General features: G+C 51.6%; 2 protein-coding genes across 2 annotated transcripts; one reads left to right on the forward strand and one right to left on the reverse strand.

The window, feature by feature from the left end:
* Positions 1-1,492: 1,492 nt before the first annotated feature.
* SENP5 (SUMO specific peptidase 5) lies at positions 1,493-24,023 on the reverse strand. The gene is made up of 10 exons (XM_069083416.1): positions 23,874-24,023; positions 15,631-17,107; positions 13,560-13,665; positions 13,257-13,404; positions 12,615-12,662; positions 11,412-11,489; positions 9,594-9,731; positions 8,281-8,364; positions 6,157-6,207; positions 1,493-5,323 (listed from the first exon to the last, which is right to left on the reverse strand). The coding sequence occupies exons 2-10, from the start codon at positions 17,072-17,074 to the stop codon at positions 5,213-5,215; spliced, it is 2,208 nt and encodes a 735-aa protein (XP_068939517.1). The 5' UTR covers positions 17,075-17,107; positions 23,874-24,023; the 3' UTR covers positions 1,493-5,212.
* On the forward strand, positions 19,510-24,935 carry LOC138157602 (WAS/WASL-interacting protein family member 1-like). The gene is made up of 4 exons (XM_069083225.1): positions 19,510-19,556; positions 23,401-23,594; positions 23,714-24,524; positions 24,680-24,935. The coding sequence occupies exons 1-4, from the start codon at positions 19,510-19,512 to the stop codon at positions 24,933-24,935; spliced, it is 1,308 nt and encodes a 435-aa protein (XP_068939326.1).
* The last annotated feature ends 937 nt before the right edge of the window (positions 24,936-25,872 follow it).

The raw sequence follows: 25,872 nt of genomic DNA on the forward strand, positions 1-25,872 counted from the left end.
TTTTTGGCCTTGCTGAAGAGCTCCCTGACCCCCTCCGCCCCCATGCCTGCTGCAGCAATGGCCCACTCACCAACCCCAGGGACTGTCCAGTCCTGGGAATCCTTCAGTCCCCAGCCTCCCTCTGTATGCAGATGACCAGGACCATAGTCTGGGGTGGGCAAAGCCATTGCACACAATGTGCAAAGCAAGGAAGAATCTTTTATTTCTTTCTTTTTTTAATGCCTTAGGAAACCTCAGAAGGAATGTCTAGAAAAAGTGGGTTGGATTAGATAATGATCCCAGAGAACCAGTTTCTCTTAGGATCCTGGTCAGAGGGAGCAGCAGTAAAGAAAGGCCTGTCCTAGGGCCTACAGAAAAGGGCTGACCAGGATGCCAAGAAAGGCCCTTATTTTCTATGTAGCAACAAGAGCTTACTCCCAGCCCCAATCATCTGCAAACTTAGAGTCATATTCGTACCCAGCTGTGGGAGATGGGGACTTGAGGGAGGACCTGGGGAAGGATGTTTGCCATAAATAGGGGCATTTCCCCTGTAAGTCTTGTTAGAAATGTGGGTGGAAGTTCTGTAGTTCAACAAGGAGGAGATGGCCCGGGAACATAACAATCATGATCACTTCTGATTAACTAGTTCACAGACTTCGGGAATGACAACCTGCATAAAACTTCTGAATGGTTTATAAATGAAATCTTAGCTAAGGGTTGAAAGCTAAAGGTAGAAGTGAAAGCCCCAAGTCCTGGCTTGTTCCCCCTGCTAATTAAGAGGTGAGTAGCTTTGGTCGCCATCTCTTGGCACTTCAGTGCCTGTTAGGCAGAGAAAAGAAATGTTGGGTTTATGGCTTGGGAAAAGCCCCAGATTTGTGGTTGGGAGGGTCGACTGCCTCATCTCCACGTTTTCTTCACAGTGCCAGGCTCTCAGCTCCCTCATTTTCTTAAAACACTGGATTCCCCTTTTGTTCTCAATCCTTCCTACCTTGTGTTACACCATGAGGGTGGGGACTTGTCACTTTTCCTCTTGGAACCCAAAGCTTGGTGCCTTGAAAATAGGACACTTAATATTTTCCGAACAGAAATAACGGTTTCCTAAATCACGAAACAAACTTTGACCAACAAGCCCCCATGCTTTGCAGGTGAGGCTCAGAAAGGTGAAACTGGCCCAAGGTCACAGAGATGACCGTGAGTGGCAGTGGCCTGCCCCTAGCCCTCTGGTTTGCATTTCCCACTTGAGGGAGGACTGCTGTTTAACACCCAGAGTACTTTCTACTGGGACTTCTGGCATGTTCCACATCTGATTCAATTAAGGGCTTTGGGATCAAGATTTTCTGAAGTCACTGTAAGAACCCAAGATTACTCCTGTTATTCAGTCAGGAGATCATCCTGCTAAAGCCACCAGGGTCCACTCATGTTTAAGGCTGTTCATCAGTGATGCTTTTATCACAGTGCCACTAAAAAGTTATCCCTGAACAATCAGTGTTATTCAACACAAAAAGGACACATATTTATAAAGTCAGTTTATTTCTCAAAAAATATTTTACTAAGTTTTCCCCTCAACATTTCATTTTACTACGTTTGATATTAGAATTTTACATCATCACAGCCTTTATCTACAGTATGTAGAGTTTTGTCTGATTCACTTGGTAAAATTCTTTTCTCTGAAGACCAAGTGCCAGCAAATGGACCTTTCCAATTTTCCAGTCTGTGAAGCAGCTTCCTCCTCTGAGGGCCTTCCTTGCCTCTTCTAATCCACTGTCAATTCACTACTACTTTTCCCCTAAAGGTACCAGTGCCCATCGCGCCTTGAGATTCTCAGAATGAAGCAGAAGGCACAATGGAACATTGCCTTCTTGGTCCCTGCTGTACAAGCCGTCGGAGGACAGGTGCCATTCTCCTCCAATCCAGTGAAGGTCTGAACCACTGTTCTGAAAGAACAGCTAATCCTTCTGCTGTCACTGGTCTAGCAATGGAGAGTTCCCCCTGAATCAGGCTTCCACCTATGGCTTATATCATCTTGGTCCTAGGGTGGTGATTCAAGGACCTCAGACTCTCCTGTTTAACATAAGGAGAAGAAACATGACAAAGTCAACAAGTTACCAGTGTACCCTCTTCATGGGGTTAAACAAGAGTTGATTGTATAAAGTTTACGTGAGCAAAACACTGAACTGGGATTGGCTGTTTCATATTCTTTCCTGTAGATTTATCAGAAGGCAAACTGGGAAAAAAAAATCCGTGCAGCCCAATGAGCACATGGTATGTCGAGGGTCAGCCTGGCTGTTGGGCACATCTGCTTTCACAGTGTGCACTAAGTGCCACAATCCGCACAACACAAAGCCTGCACTAATGTGGATCGACCCAAGCAAGAGAGTGCTGGAAGGCATTTCAAGGCCAGGCTCACAGAGATCCGACAGTTGTCTGCCCTTCAGAGCCGGGAGTCCTTTCAGAATGTTCTTGCCAGGAAGGAACAAGGATTGCTAACACATCAGGAGAATGAAGGATGCTGTTCTCATCTAGGTCAGTGACCTTGTAAGTCAACACACCCACGAGGAAGCTGGCAGGAAGAGGAGGCAGAGAATCTAAGCGAATGGCAGGGGCTGAACACCCAGGCAAACAAAGCCCTCCTCAAGAGCCATCCATACCGAACACTGCCCAAACGCTCTGGCTTTCCTCAACACTGGAATCCAAAATCTTTGGTGGCCTATGCACTACTTAGTTGATAGGAAAAAAGTCAACTGTCCTGGTAGATTCCACTGTCAGTGGGGTCTTCAAGTTCCTTTTCCCCAGATGCACACCTTGTGAACAGTGTGCTGGGCATTTCTCATGTAAGGGGCCAAGGACAGCCTGGTGTCTGCTCCAGTCACACCAAAACAGCTGCTGACCTTCTCAAGGCTGGAGTCATAGAGGAGGCTTTTGGAGGGCTCTGGGTTGGAGGGTCAAAAAGGCCTTCCGGACTGTCCAATGGTTATGCTTTGGTTTAGCCAACAAAGAGGCTTGGGGTATGAGAGCAAAATCTCTCACACAGAAACTCCGAGTCCTGAAAAGCTACAGATACGAGGGTGGGGGAAAAACACATGGGGGAGGCTGAGGAAGGTAAACCAAGTATTCAACACAACTTGATACACTGATAAAATTTCCTTCTTTTCCTGGTGCTGACATCACCCTCCTCGAAGTCTGGCAGTGTCCTCGAGGCTCTCTCTACCTGGCCCATGCCCCACATTCTGTTAATGTGCGAACTTTCCTGGGACAAGACCCAACTGAGGACGGAAGTTTCCAGTGTAAAACACCGGGGAGACAGTGCTTGGGACAAATGCCCCTGGTCCATGGCAGCCCTGCGTCTAAGATGTTAGGAAAGACCTGTTCTGGCTCCCCCCCCCCAATGCCCTCTGTGGCCAGCAGCCCCCTTCAGGTGCACCTTGTAGGGATGTTAAAACTGCATTATTTTGTTCATTTTCAACACCCAACACACACCTGGGGTATGAATTCAAGTATAATTTGGAATTTACTTAGCACTTTTCTATATAAGCTTCTAGGTATCTATGTACACACTGGATTTGTTTTAACCTTTCAAAACAGACAGACAACTCAATAGGTTTAACATGCATCTAATTATTTTCCCTTTTCATGTAAAGACACATGTTACAAAGAGCCAGATTAAAGATGCAAGATCTGCTTTTCTCCACATGCAAAGACGGGTTCATTTCTCTTTGTACTTGACACCCCCCAGAATGCTGAGGAGCAGGGAGTCAGACCAGGGAAGGGGGGTGGGCAGGGGGGAATGAATGAGAGAGCCAGAAATGGAGCTGCCTGCCTAAGAGGGTCTGTCTGCCTTGGCATGTCTGAGCAGGTCCAAAAAACAAAAAGGAAAACCCAAATTAAGTGCTGCATACCCCTTCCCCCTTAGGCCAGGTCCTCTCAAGGCCATCATGGAGTTTTAATATGAAAAGCAAAAATCCAGCAGTTCAATTACTAGACACTGACCAGGAGATCCTTTCTTTAAAAAAAAAATAAGAATGAATTTCTGCTGAAGCATAAACAAGTGTCACGATGCTTGGGAAGTGCAAAGCTCTACAATGATCTTTATTCACTGTCTCCATCTTCATGGAGACATGCCAGGTGATCAATGTAAGGCAAAGGGCACTCAGAAAGGACTAACCAGCAAAGAATTCTCAACTGACTGAGCTCATCAAAGATAGTTCTGCTTTTCAAATGTAAAAATGCGATACAAAAAAAGGGACAGAGAAAAAATGACCAGGGAATTAATTCAGTTGCCACAGCAGACTCCTGCCCAACAGAAGTCTCAGCTATTTAAGCACAAAAGGTATCTCTGATCACAATCTTTCTTGATTTAGACACTTCTCACTTTCAAAATACTGCCCCCCCCCAAGTGTGTCCTTGGGCATTGGCTGGCAATGATGCCCACTGCCAGGGCAGCATCATGTCCATCTCGTTGTCTATGTCATTCCAGTGTCTGAAGCCTATTTTTTTCCTCCCCACTGAGGGGACTAGGATACATACAGTTAAGTAACAAAGTCTCCAGAAACAACAGCTCCCTGCATTGGGCTTGCTCTGACACCAGATCTCAGCTACATTAAGGAAGCCTCACGAGCGGGCTCACTTCCAGCTCCTTCCTAGGGTTTCCATCCCATCCTTCCCAAGGCAGGGGCCCCAGCCACAGACAAGACAAGACATGAGATGAGACAGGAAGGATGGGATGAGATGAGACAAGACAAGGGAAGAAGGCTGCCTGTAAAACCAGGGTCTTTGCTCCTGGCCATGCTCCTCCAGGACCCCAGGGGAGCGGAAAGGTCTCAACTGGCCTGAATTTGAAAACAGATCCTGCATCTTTAGGTTCTGAGCCCACCTATTAAATCTGGGTTCATTTCATTCTAGCTACGCTTAAAAGGTGCACCCAATCTACGAGATGGTTTGTTTTTGTTTTTAATATTTTGTACTGCATGCTTGGTCTATGTGCATGCGCTTGTATAATAAATATTAAATACAAGAAAGAAATCCACAAAATTAGAAAGGAATAAAACAGGACATTAAGAAATATTACATGGTAGCTGAAGAAACAAGTCAGGGGAGAAAAACCACGTTGAGGTAAGCCGAGTGGCGGGATACCACCGGTCTGTGACATCTAGGAGTACGAGGAAGTGGTTAGAGGCCCGGGGAACGCGGTGGCCTCCTTCAGCTGGGCCTGGCTGGCCATGGCGGCTGCCCCGAGTCAGTCCAAGAGCCGGCGCTCACACAGCTCCTTGTAAATCCTTCTCCGAACTCGAGGCATGTCTTCTTGGGAGAACTGGAAGGGCCGCTCAAAGGCCAGGCACTTGCAGTACTGAAAAAATAAGTCCCACAAATGCTGAGTGAGTTCACTGCCCTCCCCAAGTAACCCCCAGTAGTACCTCTGTTGTGCAAAGGGTCTGGACAGAGTTCTGTCTACAACTTCCCCTGAAATATGGCTGACTTCATACCAACTGCACAGCTGCCAGTCTGCATCCTGGTACCAGGGACCACTGAGATGTTTCCTCATGGCCCCTGAGCACAAGGCTGAGTGGAAGGACATTCACCCCTTCAAAGCTGCCCAAAGGCTGAGAAGCCTGGCTGATTTGTAACCAATGATGTCTGGCAAGAAAGGAGCAAGCCGCTTTTTTTTTTTTAAAGCAATCGGGGTTAAGTAACTTGCTCAAGGTTACACGGCCAGTTATTTCTGGGTGTGGTGCTGAGTGTCTGAGCCCGGGATTCGATCTCCAGGTCTTCTCAACACTGGAGCCGGTGCTCTTTCTCGCTGTGCTACCTGGCCGCCCCTTTTTTTTTTTTTTTAAAGCAATTGGGGTTAAGTAACTTGCTCAAGGTTACACGGCCAGGTGTTTCTGGGTGGGTGCTAAGTGTCTGAGCCCGGGATTTGATCTCCAGGTCTTCTCAACACTGGAGCCGGTGCTCTTACTCGCTGTGCTACCTGGCCGCCCCTAGCAAGCCGCTTTTTTATCCTTGTTTATGGCTAACAGTGAGAACTGGAAATGGAACAATTCTAGCCTGTTCTTCAGAAATTAAGTAACCAAAACATCCCAAGCAAAGCACCAAACACCCACATCTGGAAAGGCATCTCCCACTAAGGATCCTCCAACAGCCCGAGGGCCTTGGCTTGGTTTCTGAAGGAGAGCTGCTTACCTGGAGCACAAAGACTCCACAGTCACTGTCGTTTTTCTGTTGTGGAATGCACTGAGAAGAGAAGAAAGAGAGAGGTGATTTAAGCAGAACCTAGGAGCTTCCTAGGAGGCTGAGAGCTGGCTGCTTCTGTGGGGACCCCCTCCCTGGGACACCTGTGACCAGCTCCTTCCCCCTTTCAGGTGGGGGCCACTGGACACACTGCCCGCTGACCTTCAGTGACAGACACCTGACTAAGGGAAGCCCTCTGAAAACTAACCTCTGCATAAGTTCAAAGCTGCTGCCTGTATCCCAAGCTGCAGCATGAAAGTCATTCCCAAGTAAGTGCCCTGTTCTGGGGCCACTGACCTTCGACAGATACTCTGCTCAGCAGATAAAAAACCAGGACCTGAGCTGATGAATCTGCCTTGCGTGCTTTTGCCATCTATGGGCAGTGCTGGGATCCTCACTGGGAAGGCCCCTTGCTCCTGTGCCAGCCACAGCACCCTGACCCTTCTAATTCCCTCAGGAGCTGTGGGGGCTCACCTTCCCCTCAGCCACAGTAAGCTGGGATGAGGTGAGTGCATGGGATCTTGTGTCTCCCAATGCCTGTAAACTGAAGTCAAAACTGACAGAATTAATGCCCCCCAACACACTTTTTTCTTCTTTTAACTAGCAGCTTCTTTTTGCTAACTATAAATAACTATATATCTGTATCTATATACATGTGTGTTAACTATAAACTATAAATAACAATAAAAACTGAAAATAAAGAAAGTCTACTTTGCCCTCCTAGAAAGTCCAGGCTATATTTCCCATGTAGCTTCACCTGTGCTGGGCTCTGGAATTAGCTAGCCAATGGGTGAGGGGATTTTGGGGTACAGTATGGTCTAATCCCTTCTTTACCTGCCCTGGGCTTCCCATATTCCCAGCCAAGGACCAGAGGTGCCTCCCCAACTCAGGCAGGAGAGTCTGACCAGTCAGACTGAGGTCTGATTCCACTGGAAGACAGGCTATGCTTGGCCTCTTCCCTATTTCAGGGCACCCCCAAACAGGGACAGGTCCACCAGGGGCACAGATATGATCTTGACCCACTCTCTGGAGAGCAGATTGGGCCTTGAGGTATTATCTCCCTCTCTCCTCAATACATCTTCAGGTCACTCCTATGATTCTGTTACAAAAATTAATACTAACAAATGGGTTCAGGGTGGGGGAAATCTGTGCTGTTCATTTGGCTTTTAGTCCACACAATGTAATGGGAATGTAAATTTTTAAGATCTTCCCCTGCCCCTAGGCTAAAGTGCACCTGGAGCCTGGGGTGGGAGGCTTGTTTTTCAGTAGATACTTTTTGATTGGCCAGTGGGTCCAGAAGGTTGTTACATTCTCTGAGCCAGGAGAAGGCTGTATAAACCCTGATATGAGGCTTTGTTTTGGGGCTCACTTTGAGAAGTGTTCTGTGATTTGATCAGATGAGACTCTGGGGAGCCATTGTTGAGAGCCCCCCGGGCTTTGAAAGACCCAGATGTTGATTTGGTATGGATGTAATGGTTGGACAGTTTGGAAAACTGTCTACTTGATCTGTTTCTCTGTCTTGATAATGTCTGTATACTCTGAAGTTCGGGGTGCTGACCTTTTTCCCCTGAACTAGGTAAACGATACATATTTGACTGATTAAAGTAAGCTTGTTAACCCATTTTGAGTTGCTTTCCTTTAACAAAGCAGATCTAAGAACCTGTGTTGGCAGCCACCCTGGGGAACGCTTGGGTGCTTGCTGCTACACACTCCCAAGTCTCTCCCCTTCCACTTGAACATCTGGCTGTGGGAGTGAGACTCCCGCCTTTAGTCATGCTGCTTGCTAATCTAGGAGGGGAGCAACTTGAAGGGCCATAGGTGCCTTGCCCCTGCAAGGTGGGGGATCTTCTCATTCCTCCATCCTCACCAAGAGGGGCTTCCAAGCCAGTCGAGGAGGTGATTGGGATCCTTAGGATAAGGGAGCTGTGAGGTAGGAGAGGGCTGTGCTCTGAACCCAAGGGCCTTGCCCAAGGCAGGGCGTGGGCCCAGTAGGCGAAGGAAGGGTGGAGCGCCCCAAGGCTCTCTCTCTTCTACAGCCCACAGCACTCCCCTGTGGCTAACTGCACCCCCACTCACCTTCGTAACAGCCGTCTGCCAACCCTGAAGAAACTCAGGCCGATTTTTTTCTCTTGCTTCAGTCAGCAAATACTTTCTTATATTCTGATGAAAAAGAAACCAAGACACAGCATTTGCTGAGCACCAGGAGAAAAGAGCTTCCATGGATCGGAGAAGGATGGGACTCTCCCTTGGCCACAACATTCAATCCAACTCAATGAGGAAGAATTTGCTGGGGCTTCAGAGCAAGGTACTTGTGTGGGTCCCACCCATAGAACGATGCTGTGCTTGGCCTCCAGGAGCTTACATCCTGTGGAGTTGTTTCTTTTCTATACCACCTTCCAAAGTCTGACAAAAGTGAGCCACTGAACTAAGGAACTTTCCAGGTGATTAAGAAAAATGGCCAAAGGGGATTGGAAGCATTAAAACAGCTTAGTTACTGTCACCACTTAATCATTTCTTCTAATGGAGCTAGGGGAAGGATGGCAGAAGTAAGTCCAGTCTAAAAGACAAAAATATGCTCTCAAAAAATCCTGCTGACCTCACCACTGAAGACACAACAGGTGTGCTTCCTAAAGGCCTCTCCTTACCCCAGGGGCCCAGAACCAACAGTGGGTGGCAGGGATTGCTGTGAGAATCACAGGATGTGGGGCAGGACAGGGAGGAGGCACAGCAGAGGGAAGAGGGGCCTGTCGGAGGCAGCCACGTTGGGATACAAAAATCCCAAGTGCAGGGGGTGGGGAGCAGTTCTCCACTGGAGCAGGTCCTTCTGCCTTGGGATGGCCCTGTGTCACAGGCTATGAAGCTCATGAGCTGGGAGAAAGGTTGGCCACTGTTCCCGAGGTCAACGATGTCATTCAATAAATGAAGCCACGACCCATCTGCCCATCATCTGCCCCCTCCCACTGCCCTCACAGTGTGGCTTCTCAGAGCAGAGTTCGCTGAACTTGGGCTGTCATGCTCAGCGGACACTCTAGGGTTTGGGCAAAGTGAGGCAGGAAGCTCCCACTCTGACCACCTCCAAACGACTCCTCAACATGGTGGTTGGAGAAAATGGAGAAAGCCACAAAGTCGCAGGGAGCCGTGGTTGGGCCACCAGCAGGAGATGATGCCACCCTTCACAAAGTTCCAAAGGCTCATTTTTGCTAATTGGTCTAAAATATTGTCAATGGAACTATCATTGGTCAAAAATGTCCAGGGGTTCAGTGCAGAGGAGCTTACAGATAAGTGAGATTCCAATGTTCCCCAGCTGTCTGGGGATGACAGGCCTCAAATACTGTCAGGACTTCACTGGGAGCCCAGACAGAGACTTCAGGAAGCGTGCCTTCACTTACCTCTACACAAAACTTAAAATGAATGCCTTGGGAGTCATAAAAGGAAATAATTCGATTTGAGAGGGTCACAGTAATGAGAGACCAATGGACCTCCAGGTGAATTGGGATCAAGAGAAGGCTCTTTTTGAACAAATCCACCTGGCCAGGAAAGAGAACAAATGCTCATCACCCCAGGATAGAGGCAGATTAACTACACTCGTTAATGATGCTGGCTACCTCCCCCCCAAATGTACCTACATCACAGACCTGCACACCCCACTCTTGTGCGTGTGTGCACCCTGTGGCTCCCCCCGATGGTGCAGAGGAAGGCGCTGCTGTCTGGAGGACACAAGCATGTGCTTGGGGCCATACACTCCCACTCCCTCTCCCTCTCAGCTGGCCTCTGACTTCTGCACATACTCCATGGTTCCAGACACCACAACCACCCACATCTTCCTCAGCGTGGCAGGGAGGGGACCCCAGCACAGACCACAGCTCGCCTAGGACCGCAAAGCACAGGTGCTGCTGGACTCCAAGGATGGACTCAGTGTCCAGCGGAGCCTCACCCCCCAGAATGGTTTGGCTGCGAGAAGAGGAGTCTTGAAACACTACTTAGGAAGACCACCTGTCTCTCCTATGTAGTAACAGGGGCTGATCTGTCTGGCTGTAGAAGGAGGGCCCACAGGGTTGAAGCCCCAGGTCTTAAGTCCTGAAAGCGCTCACCCACATGCTCATTTGCCACAGCGAAGATGTCTGAGGCTGTGGCTCCTCAAGCAGATAACGGGTGCTGTGCTGGGGAGGAGACATGGTTAATGGAGGGGCCCCATTTTCTGAGCCTTCTCTGCTTCTGCTAACCTCTTTTCTGACCAGACTGCTCTTAATGGGATGGACGTCTGAGGGACTGCATGGAAAGGATATTGCCAGGTCTGGCATAACGCTCTCCAGCCACCTCAGAGCTCTCTCTAGCGCCTCCCTGCCCTTACCTCCTCACCCAGGTGGGGCCTATAACTGTGGGTCACCTCCCTGATCTTCTAGGTCCTCTTCTCTTCTTCTAGACTGTTTTGTTTGCTGATCTCATCAACTCTCAACGATTCAATGGCCCTGTCTATGCAGAGTTCTCAGGTCTATTTATCTAGCCCAGATCAAGTGACCCTGGTCACTTTGCTGGTTCCCGGAAGAAGATGCCCCATCTCCTCCTGGGGCCCTGTCCCTGGCTGGGCCCTAGGCCTGGAGTAGCTCTCCCCCATCTCCACCTCCTGGCTTCCTGCAGGCTCCAGCTCACATCCCGCCTTCCACAAGAAGCCTGTCCTGATCCCCCTTAATGCTGGAGCCTGCACACCCTGGATGGGGCTCCTCTGTATCGTTATTTGCCTATTGTCTCTCCATTAGACCAGGAGCTCCCTGGCAGCAAAGTGTCTCTGTATGCTCAGGCCTTGGCACAGAGTCTCGCACACAGCCAGCACCTAATCAATGCTTAATCAGGTGGTTTGACCATCAGGTTCAATTCTACTGTCGACTCTCTTTCACCTGCTCCAACCCACCCTCCAACAGTCTGATGTCCCCCTGGCATCCCAATCCATAGAATGTCCTCAACACGAGGACCTGAGTGACTTCAAGTCTGCTAAGAAAGCCTTAAGGGAAGCATGGCACCTGATGCCCTCCAGGGGATGGGCAGCAGACCGCCCTGCTGACCCGTGGGCTGTCACTGGACATCACTGGGCACGGACTCAGCCCTACAAGGAGCAGGGACAAGCAGCCTGGCCAGCCGAGGGGGCGCTTGAGGCTGAGCTGCTGCCCCAGGAAGTGCGCGTCCTGGCCCAAGATGGGGCCCATTCCTACCTTTTTAGTCCATCTTTTAACTCCGTTGTATCCTTTGGTTACCAGCTGTCTATGGAAAAAGCTGTTGAAGAAGTGAACCTGGAAAAGACAGAACGCAAGCAGACCCAGTAAGGGAACCGCCTGGCTGAGCTCTGGGGAAGCTGTGCAGAGAGGAGGGCCGAGTATTCCTAGGCTCTCCCATAGGCCTCCATCCATCCCCCACACACCACCAGATGCCACTGGCTGTGTTTCAGCCATGTCTGACTCTCCGTGATCTGCCATTCCCTTCTCCAGCTCATTTTACAGATGAGGAAACTGAGGCAAACTGGGTGCAGTGACTTGCCCAAGATCACACAGTGAGTGTTTGAGGTTAGATCTGAACCCATTGGCTCCCTATCCACTGCACCACCTTCCTACTCTCCAGATGCTTTGCCCAAACCCTGCCCTGGGTCTGCTCTGTCCTTCCTGTGCCATAGGCACTGCATAGCTTCAGCTCTCAGCTCTCTACCACAGACTCCCAGCCTCTCCTGCTCCAGGCTCCCTTTTCTAAATGTCTCCTCTGGGACCCAACAGCAGCTGAGTCCATCAGTGTCCCTCTCAAAGCCTCTTCTTCTGCCCTCCCTGGGTGGTGCTGGCAAAATGAGCCTCCCCTTGTCTTTAGGCCTTCCCTCTATGGTGTCCATGAAAGCTTCAGGATGCTGCCTTCACCTGTCTGCCTCTTGCTTTTTGGGCCCCACGACTTCACGCCTGGATTGTTATTGGAGGCAGCTCCAGCCCTTCCCTACCCCAATCCATCCTTTATTCACACTAATACATGGGTGAAAATGTCTGTAAATCAAATGTTAGCTATTCCAGTCATCAAGTTCACACCTTCTCCTACTAAATTCTTGGAAGTTCAAGCTGATGATACCCAGGCCTTCCCCAGGGGGCTCCCCCTCTTGCCCCTTTGATGCTGCAGCCACTCAGGGTCAGACCCTTTCTCAAAGAGGCCTGTGCTCCCTGCAGCCTGACCTCTAGTGAGGCCCTCACTACTTCTTCCTTCCTCTCAGCTCCCATGGTGTGGTCTACACCACACCCAGACCTGCTGAATCTGCCGTGTGTGTCCACCTTCTGACCAGCAGGAATCTGTCTGACCCTGTTCATCTCCTTGGTGCTAACTTTGGACAGCCCCCCCACAAAGACGTACAGGGTAGGGGCCCTTGTCTGCTAAGGGGCTTCACTTACCTTGTCTGGAACAGCGTCCATTATTAGCTCACCATACATATTGATTACCTGAAAAAGCAAACAAATGTTAAAGGTTACCAAACCCAGCAGATCCAGAACTTCTGCTGAGCTGAGGGCCTTACAACTGGCTGCCCTTTCTGATGATAACTTAGACCAGAAGAGAAGACAGCAGCGCTAAAAACTCTGACAGGGAGGGCTTGCACAAAGGCCCTTCTCACAACCACCACAGAAGCTCTACCCCCAGACACTCTGAGACGAAGGTCCCATTGCCACCAGAGTCAGAGCCCAGAGGCACACACACTTAACCGGCCTCAGGAGACACCTGGGATGGCCCACTGAAGGGCTTCTGATCTACAGACAGACTCAATATCATTGTGGTCTAGTGGCGCCCACAGCACGGGCCTAATGAATGGCTACAGACTGACTGCCCGGGCCTGTGGCAAAGATTGGCGATGCCCGAGGCCCAGTCGGCTGGCCTCCCCACCTGTGGCAGGTGACCTGCTCAGACGTCACCTCCCCTCCATAAAGACAAAGGGGTTGGAGCTCCCATTTCAGAGCTCTCTTGCAGCTCTTGCCTGGGGCAGCCCTGTGCTCCTCACAGCTGACAGCTGGCTCCACCCTAGAAATGCCATCTTCTCTAACCTGGTCATTCAGCCAGTTCTGACCGTCCAGTGTCGCCAGGTCATCCATGTCCAGCATGTGCCTGTTGTAGAACACCCGGAAGTTGCAACTGGAAGATTTGGGATGCCTGGCCCGGTAGTTTGTAATTTCCCGATTGATAAATGGCTTCCTGCAAGAGAGGGGAATTGTGGGGGAAAGAGTAAGAGAAGAGAGCTATTTATCCCTTGCCTTTCTCCCTGTACGAGAATATTCTAGAGCCCTGGGTCAGGCAGACAAACAAGCACATTGATTTCCAGGGACTCCAACTGATCATGCTCTACAAACCTATTGGAAAAGTCTTCATTAAAGACCTCTTTCAGTCTTCCAAGAACGTCTTTTTCACAAAGGGGGACCAAGCTGCCATATTTCTTCATCACCTCATCCAGGAATCCTAAAGATACATAAGAAAGACTTAAAGCCAAAAGAAAGCGACACACTCTTTGAAGTCGACCAAAGAATGTGAATGTGACACTGATGTCATCTTGGACCAACGTTCTCTGATCTGTGAAAAGGTGTGAAAAGAGTGAAAACTGGTCTTTTCCCTTTGCTAGAAAAGACAAGACCTCAGTACCCAATTTGTGGGGAAATGCCCTCAAGGCTACACCACCAGCTTTGGTTTTTGAGCGAGAGACCCGTTGGCAGACGTGAGACGAAGGTTGACTGCCCAGGGTCTGCAGCCAACTCTGCCACAGTTTTCACACCAGAGAGGATTCCTACACCAAAGTCTAAAATGGTTTCAAGTAATCAGCAAGCAGTGTCATCTGAATGACTGTAAGAGAAAAAACCTCAACCTCAGCCATGCACAAATGAACTGAATGCCATGCTATGCCACCAGCCACTGGAAATGCTCTAGAGCAGCAGAGTCCAGCTCCCTGGAAGGCAGACTGCAGGGCTCTGCTTCTCTGACCCCCTCCTTCCTCAGAGAGGCAGAGACCTGTACTGGGCTCGCTATCTGCCCAAGGTCACCTGGTGGCGACTAGCCCAGGCAGGGCTCCCGCGAACCCTGGAGGGCCCAGAGGCCTCTGCAGTCCCTTCCACTGCAGGCATGAGATCCCATGTACCCCAACCCTCTGCCCTTTTTGGTATCTAATGTTGCCGCAGTGACGAAGACATCTGAGCTAATGTTAAGAAAACAAGAACAAGTCATTAGTCCTGTCCACTGAATTTCACCTTCTAATCATAAGCCTGGTGTGTCCATTTGGGAAGAGATAATCCTCTTTCCTTAAAAGTAACTCAGGTCTAACTGTGACTGTATTAAGGTTCTGGGACTAGGGCATAAAAAGTGAGGAGCAGCTGCCCAAAGGAAGACGTTCGGGCTAAAAGCCTATTTAGTGGCAGCCTCCCAGACTAGGAAAACCTTTGCTCTCTGCCTGCTCTATCAAGAAAGGACACAGGTAGCTCCCAAGCTCTTTAGCCGACACCTGAGTGGGACAGCATGATGAAGGGGTCCAGCAAGGCTGACCAAATCCAAAGAAAGATCGACCCCTTAAAGAGACTCAGTCCCTTGGTCCTCGTTCTTGACATTGGGGCACAACATCTTGCCAATAAGGGGTGCCAAGCTGGTCTCACTGATCGTTGAGGGAATCAAATGTTCTCAAAGACCTTCTGCCCCACAAGGCACTGGGAGCCAGGAGGGACCCGGAGAGGCTGTGTGGCTGTCCCTGAGGGAGTGCCATGAAGGAAGAAGGGGCTGAATACTCTCTGGCAGCTGCGGACACAAGCTGGGCCAAGACATGTATCTTCTTCATGGTCTCTCAGTCCCAGAACCTGGGGCACCCAGTGGGCCCCAAGAGGCCAGGATGGGTGCTATGTGCGGAGGCAGAGCTCCCCAAGCCTCAGGCTGGCTACTCTTTCTGAGTTCCCTCTGCATCTGTAAAGTGGGGTAATTCCTGCGGCATCTACCACTCTGTGCTGCTGTAAGGGCACCTGCCCCACTGTTAGAAAGTTATTCCTTCTATTAACCCCAAACCTATCCCCTCTGACTATGCCACTGATCCCAGCCCTGCCTTCTAATGCTCCTGAATTACATGACTGAAAGGATAAGGCCTGCTAGGCAGGTACAGAGAAATAATTCAGGATGTTCAAATCCTAACCTTACAAAGCTACAAAAGGCCCTCTCCTGGTCCTCACTAAGCAGATGAGCACATGGGGGCCATCTGCCTCCCCTTGACAGAGAGCTGGCAGTTTACCCCCTCGGTTCCATTCTCGGCCACTCAGAACATTCAGGGTGTTGGGCCCAGAGGAGAAGCTAGTGGAGGGGAGAGGAAACGGGGGCACCGCAGGGAGATGTGAACCCACTTGACTATTGTGAAGGGCCTACGTCCTTGGTGTGGGGGTGGATGGGCAGCGTACATACCACAGAGGCAGGAGGAAAGCTCTTCATCCTTCACAGGCGACGCTTTCTGACCGCTCTTCCCCCCTCCCACTTGCCGGCCCCCTTTGAGTCCGGCTTGTGAGGGGGCCTCCAGGGGGTTTTTACAGTACGGATGGTCCAGTAACTTGGCACTAAAGATGTTCCGGGGGCGAGTAGCCTCCGCCTCCATGGGGCCCGGGCTCCCCACAGCCTGTACAGTCTTTGCAGACACAGGCTCCTCCCCTGGAGCCTCGTTACCACTCGCTGCCTGGTCAGGTAGGGTCAGCTTTAGCCTGTCATCCCCAGCGTCCCCTGCCTGATCATCCTGCCCCACAGTTATGGTTTCTGGGTCAGTTTCTGATATGAAAAGTTCCCTGGAGTGCTGCTCTGGCGAGAGGCTCTCGCTGGTCCGTCCGGTGCAGTGGGATGGGTCCCAACCATGGGCGACATTGCCATTCTGCTGGCTGGGGAGGGTCTCCCCCCCACAAGGCTCTGGGCCTGACCCAGGCTTCTCTCTGGCTGGGCCACTGGGTGTACTTGAGTTCTTTACCTTTGTGGTGGGCCCTGGGGCACTGCAGTCCATATCTGGGAAGGGAGCCTGAGGGAAGTGAGAGGGGCTATTAGGTCCTGAGTGAGGGAATGAGCCTTCCTGGTGCTTCTCCTGCTGCTCCCTGGCCACCTTCTGCACCCAGCTCCGCTGCTGGCCTTTCCGAAGCTTACATGTTCTGCTCCTCAATTTAAACCGTGGGGATCTCAGGATCCGGTACCGAAACCTAATCATGGACAGTTTCTTATACACCCGAAGGAGTGATATCCTCTTCCCCCGACGCTGGCTGAGCTGGTGCCTTCCCGGAATTGGGGATGGCTGCTCTGGCTCCATTCTGTTCAAGTCCAGACCTTGGTAGCAGTGACAATAACAATCATTTCCTTTATGGTTCCTCAAGGTGACTAAGGTGGGGCTGCTCTCCACCTGGCCCTCCCCACTGGCTGTCCTAAGCCCACCAGGATCCTGGTAGTCAGTCCTCTGCCTGCAACCATTGGCCTGACCTAACACACTGCCTACTGGCAAGCCAGCTGCTGCCTTCCGGAGCTTTTCTGCTGGCTGGCATTCCTGGGCAGAGTTCTCCACAGATGCTGGCAGGCTTCCAGTGAGGTGCCCCCGGATGTGGGGGCTCACAGTGCCAGGGACCGGGTGGCCATTCAGAGCAGCCAGGGCGGCACGCGCCTCAGCAGCCAGAACTGTGTTCTGGGCCCGCTTCCTCTGGAGTCGAAGGGCCTTTCTCCGACGCTGGAGGGACCAGTACAGCCTGTGCCAGGTGCTCCGGGTCTCCTGCTTGGTGTGTAAAAGGCAGAACTTCTTAAGGCCCTCAAAGCCAGCCGCCCACTTCTCTGAGAAGGCTGGAAAATGGCCTCTTTTGCTGAGCAGAGATCTTCGCCGGCCTTTCATTGTTCTGTGGCATTATGGGGCCTGGACACAAAGCTGGGAAGAGAAAGAAAGTTACAATTTAGAACAGTCATGAGGTCAAGGTCTTGAAGAGAAGGCGGCAGGAGAACACATGACCGCTGCCCAGCCCTTCCCCTGGCCGCTCTCCAAAGGTGGTCAAATAGCCTGTTTCTTGAGTCTTGCCCAAGGAGAAGAAAAGGTACCATTAGTACTATACCTGGCCCCTGGCACACACAGCACCAGGGAATCAGGCAAGAAATGCATAAACTCAGGCCTTCATAGGTTATTACAGAAATACCTCAAACAGCTGTTTGAAATGCTCAGACTCAGACTTACTGGCCTGATGTCAGGGTGGAAGGAAATGTGCAGTAGAGTCCCAGGGTTTGGCTTTAGGACCTGTCTATCCCTGTGCCTGGGATTCAGGTGAGGGAGGCTTGGCCTGAGGTCTGCACTGGTGCATTCTATGCATATACATGCACCCCCCCCGAACTCTGAATTTTAGTACAACTGGTTTCCTTTGTAAATCCTATGTATTCTCTCTTATGAATTTAACAATATTATCCTGGGAAGGGGTCCCAAGGCTTAATCTGTCTGTCAAAGGGTCATGACGCTAAAAAGGGTAAGAACCCCAGCTTAGATGGAATCAGTTCAATCCAATTCAGGCTACCTGCTAGGCAGCTACCTGCCAGGCCCTGTACTAAGCCCTAGGGATACAAAAAGAGGCACAAGACGGTCTCTGTCTTTGAGGACCTCACAACCTAGTGGGGTAGACAACATGCAAATAAGAAAGCAGGCTCTGTACGAGAAAAATAAAACCCATCGGCCAGGGCAGGCCCTAGATTGCAGGGGGGTTGGGAAAGGCTTTCTGGAGAAGGTGGGGGTTTAGCTGGGACTTAAAGGAAGGCAGGGAGGTCTGTAGGTAGAGCAGAGGGAGAGTGTTCTGGGCATGGAGGAGAGACAGAGAAAACACTGAGAGCTGGAGGGTCTTGTTCCGAACAGTCAGCAGCTCAGGGTTACTGGATCAGAGTACAAGTTGGGGAATACAATGGGAAGAGAATGGAAAGGTACAAGAGGGCAGATTAGGAAGGGCTCTGAAGGCCAAAGAGAACATCTTCTATTTGCTCCTGAAAGTGACAGGGAGTCACTGAGTTTAGTGAGTGACAAGATTAGACCTTCATTTTGGGAAAATCACTTTGGTGGCTGGAGGGAGGAGGGACTGGAGCAGGGAAAGACTCAGGCAAGCAGACCCAGCAGCAGCTATTGGGATGGTCCTGGCATGAGGTGGAGGCCGTATGGGGGGGAGGGCATCTGAGAGATGGTGCAGAAGTGAAATCTTGGGCCATGGCACCATACTGGATACTGGGTCGGGAAAGGGGAGAGACAGTGAGGAGTCTGGGAGGAAGCTGTCGTCCTCTACAGGGATAGGGAAGGTGGGAGGGGGGTCATGAGGGGGGAAAGGTAATGAGCTCATTACCAAGAGTGTCCAAGGATGCAGAGAAGTCAGGGAGCATGAGGGCTGAAGAGAGGTCACTAGATTTGGCAATGAGGAGAGTGATGGCACAGAGGACAAGCTCACCAACATATCAAGAGACATGAAGCTTGAGGGCCTTCTGATCTGCTGAACAGACTGATTCTCAGGGGTTAACATTTAAGAGAGGTGTATGTCCCAGTGCATGCAAATCCACCTTTCCAAGTTCAGGAGGGCGGCGTGGCTGGTGTCGGCTGCGAGCCCCGGCATACTGCTGCACCCCTCTAAAGGATGCGCTCAAGCAGCGGTCTGTGGCACAGTGTCCAAGCTGAGGCGGAGTGGGGCGCTGGCCATTCTGCCACCCTGTGCCTCATTGGGCCCATGGCGAGTGGGATACATTTTGCTTCAGGAGTCGTGTCTCAAGAGCACTAACTAACTGGAGCGGGACCTGCATGGTGAGGGGACGGATGAAGGGAGTGGGATATCTGTGTGGGGTATAGGAGCTGGGCTCTGGGCTGAAGGCCGGACTGTCCTTGGGAGAGGGATCAGACTTCATACCAGTAGGCAGGGGGATGGGTGAATGCTGTCAAGAGGCAGCTCTGAGCCAGATTAGGAAAACCATTCCCTACCAATTAGAGCTGGCCCACAGTGGGATGCCCTTATGTCAAGGTGAGCCCAGCGCCAGGTGTGTGGGCTGGATCAGATCAGTCTGAGGTCCGTTTCAGGCAGAGGCTGTGCCCCTCTGGCCCTGGCCTGGACAACATAGCACCAAACCACACCATTTAATCCCCAGGGTCCTCATCTGTAAACTGAAGGGCCCAGCCTCTCATCTCAAGATCTTAGCTCTAATAATTAATCACCTCAAGGTGAGTGCTTTAGCCTGATAATTCTGAACTGGACTCTGTGGAAAGCCTGCCAGAGGTACATGGGTCCACCACCACCAAGATTTGATTTATCTAAGTCAGCAGTTATGGACCTTGTTTGTGTCATTGGCCCTGTGGGCAGTCTAGACCACAGGTATGGAACACGAGTCTGAACCAGATTAAAATGTAATTACCATGTTTCCCCGATAATAAGACACTGTCTTATTAATTTTTTTGGACAGAAAAACACCAGAGGGCTTATTTTCAGGGGAGGGCTTATTTTAATGAACATTGACAGCAATTTTAATAAACAGGTAAATGTGAATAAAAAAATGTACCTTTATTCAATAAGCAAATCACTGGGGAAGAACAGGATGATGTGCTCACGGCTGCAGCTCTTATTGGATGCAGCTTAGAGAGCAGAGTGCGTTTCACCTGGGGGGGGGAGGACGGTGCATACAGAGGGTACCGTAATGTAGCGTGTAGCGCAGGGGATCACCTTTACTACAGTAGCAATCTCAATAGGGCTTATTTTCGGGGGAGGCCTTATTTTAGAGGAATCTTACACAGTAAGGGGAGGGCTTATTTTCGGGATAGGTCTTATCGGGGAAACACAGTAGGATACATTTAACAAAATAAACAAGAACGAAACAGAACATAGAGAATGTGAATGCGTGGTCTTCTGAGTCAATAACAGGCCCCCCCCCCCCAGCAACCTTGTATATAGTTCAAATGCCCTTGTTTCTGAGTTTGAAAGCCCTGGTCTAGACCCCTTAAATGTATAAAACACATGAGGTTACAAAGAAACCAATCACACTGAGACAGTTAAAAAATGTCTTTAAACATCAGGTTAAAAAGTCCAAGATTACAGACCCTCCCCTTCTGTCCATCAAGAGTATAGTGAATGCTCCCAGGGGTGGGCAGGGCACTGGGACAGGCCGGAGGGGGAGGGGACGCTACTGCCGACACCAGACACAAGAACAAAGCTGGCTCCTGCTCCCGGGGTACACCATGAGGCCTCCCAGCAGGGGCTCCTCGGGAAAGGTCACAGGCTCAGACAGTCAGCACTCACACTGCACCTCCTGCTTTTGTGTCCCCTGGAGAAGAAACAGACAGAGAGACTAGAGACAAACCAAGTCTCCCAATCTAAAGCCATCAGAATATGAGCAGTGCTGAGCGTGGGGCCCAGCACAGAGTAGGTGCTTAACCAACGTTTATGGACTGACGGGCAGCACAGTGGGATCTGAGCACCTCTACCCATCATAGGGCTCAAGCCGCAGCAACACCTTAGGGACGACTGTCAGACAAACCTCAGGCCAACATCATTTCTCAGCAGCTTCCCATGTCCCTAAAGACTGGAGGGCAACCAGGGAGGCGAGGGTCACAGACTTAAATGTGTGGAGAAGGTGAGAGGAACTCAGCATTTCACCAAAAACCTTTGCTCATTTGAAAAGGGGGGGGGGGCGGGGCACAGCCCAAGATCTCCAGGCTGGGTCTAACAAGAAAGGAGATACCTGGAATCCAACCCGTCCAATCCTGCCTAAGGAGATTAACATGATGCTAATCTACCTGATGTGCTAAGAGGATTCTATCTTAACCCCACACCAGGCCAACTTCAGCACTGACTGTAAGATTTGAGGGAACATTTCTAAAAAGACACCTGCCCCCCAAATGAGAAAAAACCCTACACTTCACTGCCTCTGAAAAGAACACCCCTCGTTTGCAGGGGCTGCCCTGATAACATGCCAGCCAACCATTGGAAACAGTCACCACCAAGCCCTGTGTTCTAGGCCCTGTACTGCTGCTGGCCAAGTCACAAGTTCTTTGGGCCTCAGTGCTGAGATTCTGACTACCCATCAGACTTAAAATTCAATGAAATGTGCAATTTGCTCAGAAACCTGAAGCCAAACATTTCAACATTTAAAACGCATCATATAAACACACACTCTGAATGAAGGCCTCCTCTAAGGGCACTCAACACTCTCTGAAATGCTAAGTTACAGAGGAGTTACTTACCTGTACCAGTGGAGAGACACTCCATACTCAAGAGTGTCCCCACATGAGACACTGGGGTGCTGCTCAAGGGCAGCAAACTGGCCACCTCCCCTGGGGTGTGAGCCAGCGCCCTGAGGAAAATGCTTGAGTTGCTTTTGGAAAGGCTGCCAGCCCATCTGTGGAGCCCACTCTTCTCTAACTAAATGCCCTGCCTCGAGAAGGGCACAAGACTGATGGTGGCCCTGCCAGTGGGCCCTGCCCATGCCCCCATGGTCTCTCTCTGCTCTGCTCCCTCATGGCCAGTGGTGAAAACCTGATGTAACAGCTCCAGGTTCTGAATCTCTGGTTTCTACTTCATTCTAGAACTGGGCAGCAATTTAAAGGAGCTTAGTTTCGGGGTGGCCAGGTAGCGAAGCGAATAAGAGCACCGGCCCCAGAGTCGGGATGAGCTGGGATCGAATCCGGGCTCAGATACTCAGCACCACACCCAGAAATAACTGCCTGTGTAACCTTGAGCAAGTTACTTAACCCCAATTGCTTTAAAAAAATAAAATTAAATTAAAAAATAAAGGAGCTCAGTTTAGAGACACCCAGAGAGTTGGGGACTCCAATGCAACACCAAGGAGGCTGGTGTCATTTCTGGTTCAACCACTAAAAACATAGTAAGAGTTCCTTGGGGTCTTTGTACTTAGCTACCTCCCTCCTCAAAGAGAATCCTACCACATCAGGGTGTGGAAAATAAACCAGTAAAATTCCATTACAAAACAAAACAACAAAAAAAAGCCTGTGGCAAAAATAAGTCCCAGCTAAAAGCCTCCCTTAATTTAAAGCAACATTTGAGACTGAAATAAGTAAATAGAAATTACTAATTCTCTGCAATAGAAAATGGCAGATCAGGTAAATGTGAAACACTGGGACAATAAGCATTAATGAGGCACTTACTGTGTGGAGTCAGCATCTGAATTCTTAAAAAGAGACATACAGCTCTTATCCAAAACTGAGTGGCATCGAACAAAGGACAAACAGTCACTACCACAACCAAAAGCCCAACAGGCTCCATCTGTGTACCTGTTTAAAAGAGGGGCCCCAGAAGGGCAGGGCCAGCAAGTGAAGCCCCCAGTGGAGCTCCATCCCGATATGCCCCCCCCCCATGTACCCCCTGACATGCTGGGGAGGGGGCCAGCCAGCAGAGGAAAGTGATAAAGCACAGCAAAGGGGGCAGGGATTCTTCACTCTGGGACTCAGTGTAAACGACCCTCCTCACTGCATTTCCTCCAAGGCCAGCCAGCTCATTAGTAACAATGTAACATAAACCCAACTGGAATGTTCCTTTTCTTTTTGATGGCTGCCACAGGCCCAGTCTGGATGCTGCTCCATTTCCTGAGCCTGGGCTGCCCCCCTCTCCTTCCCTGGCCCCACTAGCTTCATCCTCTCCCAGCGGCTGGGATTCCAGGTATGCGCCACCACACTTGGCCTGGCCAATGGGGATTCCTTCATGTCCTTTTGCAGACTGGCATCATGCCACACCAAAAAAAGGGAAGGACTTGTAGTCATACAGTAAGAGATGCTGCCAAAAATCCACTTGAGATTCAGCTCCTTTTCCATCATTACAAGTCATTAACTAAATGCAGCCACCTTAGGATCCAAGTCAGGACCAGACCTGTGATTGCAGTAACTCCCAGGTGAGGACACTCCCTCTGAAAAGGCAGGTCAGCGCCTCTCTGCGACTGGGTCTGAGCCACTCCAGCTCTGAGTCGGAAGCACCCGGAGGTGAAGGAACCTGACCAAGGTCACACAGCCACACACGTGTCTAAGGCTGGATTAGAACCCAGATCTTGTCTCTCTGCCCACCGCATAACGTGGCTTTTCTACATACAGAGAATTCTATGGAAATTGTTTCAAATTATAAGGAATACGGAACTTCTGAAGAAAAACATAGCAAATCCATAAAAAAAAAGTCCTGCTTCGATTCAAACTATCCCCACTGGCCCGGACACCTCCAGGGCGGGAGCGCTGCCCGAGGGGGCGGAGGCCCCGTGCGCCGGGGAGAAACTGAGGCAGGCTGGTGGGGGGGGGCAGTCCCAGGGAGGGGCCCCGGGGCATCCGCCCAGCCCGGCTGGCCGGCCTGTAAAGGGGCTCCGGGACCGAAGGAGGCTGGGCGGTGTAGACACGGCCCCTGCCCCCCACCCCCGCCTAGGTGGGCGGTGTAGACACCCTCCAGAGTCCTCTCCCCCGCCACTGACCAGAGGAGGAAACTGAGGCCGAAGGGGGTCTCCCGGGGCTGGGGGGGCACTCGCCCCCCTCGGCCTGCCTCAGTTTCCCCCAGGGGTGAGGGGACCCGATCCGCGTCCCCGCCCAAGAGGTTCCCCCCCGCCCGCAGGCGGGCGCCCGGGGCGGGAGCGGGGCAGGCCCTGCACCGCACGCTGCCGCTCGAGGAGCGGCCCCCCCACCCCCGACGGGCCGTCCCCTCGCCTACCTGCGGGCCCCGCTCGCGACGCGCCCCGATGTTCGTCCAAGGGCCCGGCTCCTTCACCGGCCACGGCGGCCCCAAGAGCATCCCGGCGCCGGGGTCACGTGGGCTCGCCCCACCCCGCCCCCGCCCCCGCCCCAGGCCCCGGCCGGCCAGGACAGCTCTCCACAGGCGCCGCCGCCGCCGCCGGCGCGCTCTGATCGCGTCACAGCCTCGAGACCCCGCCCCGTCCGGCGCGGCAGGCTCAGCTCCGGCATCGCCACCGCCGGCTCACTTAATGCGTCACAATTGCGCGACCCCCCCCCTTGGCCAAGCCGGCCGTCCCGCAGCCGTGCCTCCGGCGCGCTCTGAATACGTCATTGCCGTGCGACACCCCCGCACTCGCCACGCCCAGTCAGGCAAGTCGTCTCCCCAGGCTATACCTGCGGCGCGCTCGGAGTGCGTCACAGCCCCGTGCACCGCGCCACCTCCTTCTCTCCCGCCCTCCCTTCCCTCTTTTCGCTCCTCCCCTCTTCCGGGCGGTCCCAAAGAAGAAACCCCGCCCCCTGCTGGCAGGTCGCCCCCCCCCCGCCCCGCCCCGCCCCGGCCTTGGAATCAGGAGGCCGCCGGTTCAAATCCCGCTTCTGACCGTTACCCCTGTGACCCCGGCCGCTCCCTGTAAAATGAAGAGGCTGCAGCAGGGGGCCACTGGGAACCCTCCAGCTCTTGGTCTGGGAGCCTAAGGCCCTGGATGACTCCACCCATCTCGTCCTCAGTTTCCCCATCTGTAAAACGACAGGTTTGGCCTTGACCCCCTCCCATGGTCCTTCCAGACGTCCAGAGCCCGGCCCTGAACACGTCCCTGGGGCACCCTCGGACACCCCTTCCCAGTCCCCAGACCCCGCGTCCCCTGACGCCATCCTCCTTCCGGCCCCCAACGCCCGGCCCCCCGCGGTCTCCATGGTGACCAGCCTCCGCCAGGCGGATGCGATGTTCCTGGAGTCAGCCTCCGGGACCACCCCCTTCACTCTGCTTCCCCAGGGCGCTCCAGCCCGAAGCTCCCCGCCCTCCCGACCACTCCCCTACTGATGAATGCTGAGAGAAGGGATCTCTCCCTTACACAATTAGGACCAAAGAAGTCAGTCCCTGAGAAGGAGATCGGATTAGCGTTCCCCACCGAGCACGGCGCCGGTGCTAAGGACCTTAGTCCGACTCTCCGGGCTGAGGACCACTCATTAGCACAGGTCCGCCTCTCATTGTCATATTCATTCCTCTCACTAATTGTTCACCGATCAGAGTGGATTGCTGTCCGTCTGGAACAGCCATTCTTGCAAGGGCGTGTGAGCCAATAATCCATCTTCTGGTTAATGAGACACCTTCAAACGATCCTTTTTAAAAATTATTCGCTAGCCATAATGAATAAAATGATTAGTCGCCCAGACATTATGTCTCAAACTTTTTATAAGTCACGATGTCTTATCATTTGTTCACTCATTCAGTTAGTCAATCTCCCTTGCTGAATAATCGACCATCCATCCATACCATGCCCAACTGTGGCTGTGACCAAGTGTCTGTCCTCGACCCTCTTGGACTTCCTGCCCACGATGTTACCTGGTGAGCTCATCAGCTTCTGTGGGTTCAAAGACCTTCTCTGCATGGGGCTCCTGGGTCTCTATAAGGAACCTTTGTCTTTTCTGGTGGTCTCTAGTTTCGTGTCACCAGCTGTCTAGTAGACATTTTAAACTGGATGTCCCATAGGCATCTCAAATGCATCATATCCAAATCAGGAATGATTATTGCTCCCCAACACTCATCGGTAACTGAACTTTGCTATTACTGGTCAGGGTACCTGCATCCTTCCAGTCACCCAGAATCAAAACCTGGGACTGCAGAGTGAATGTAGACTTTATGTTAGGGAAAACCTGGTAACAATACCAGCTATTCAGTCCATACGTTTGGACACAGTTCACTGCTAGGCACATACTCCAAGGAGACAAAAGACAGAAACTTCCTTATGATATTTATG

Source organism: Petaurus breviceps, unplaced genomic scaffold (genome assembly GCF_028583685.1).
Source record: "Petaurus breviceps papuanus isolate PSGF00001 unplaced genomic scaffold, PetGlider_PUasm1.0 173, whole genome shotgun sequence".
In the NCBI taxonomy this organism is placed as follows: Eukaryota; Metazoa; Chordata; class Mammalia; order Diprotodontia; family Petauridae; genus Petaurus; species Petaurus breviceps.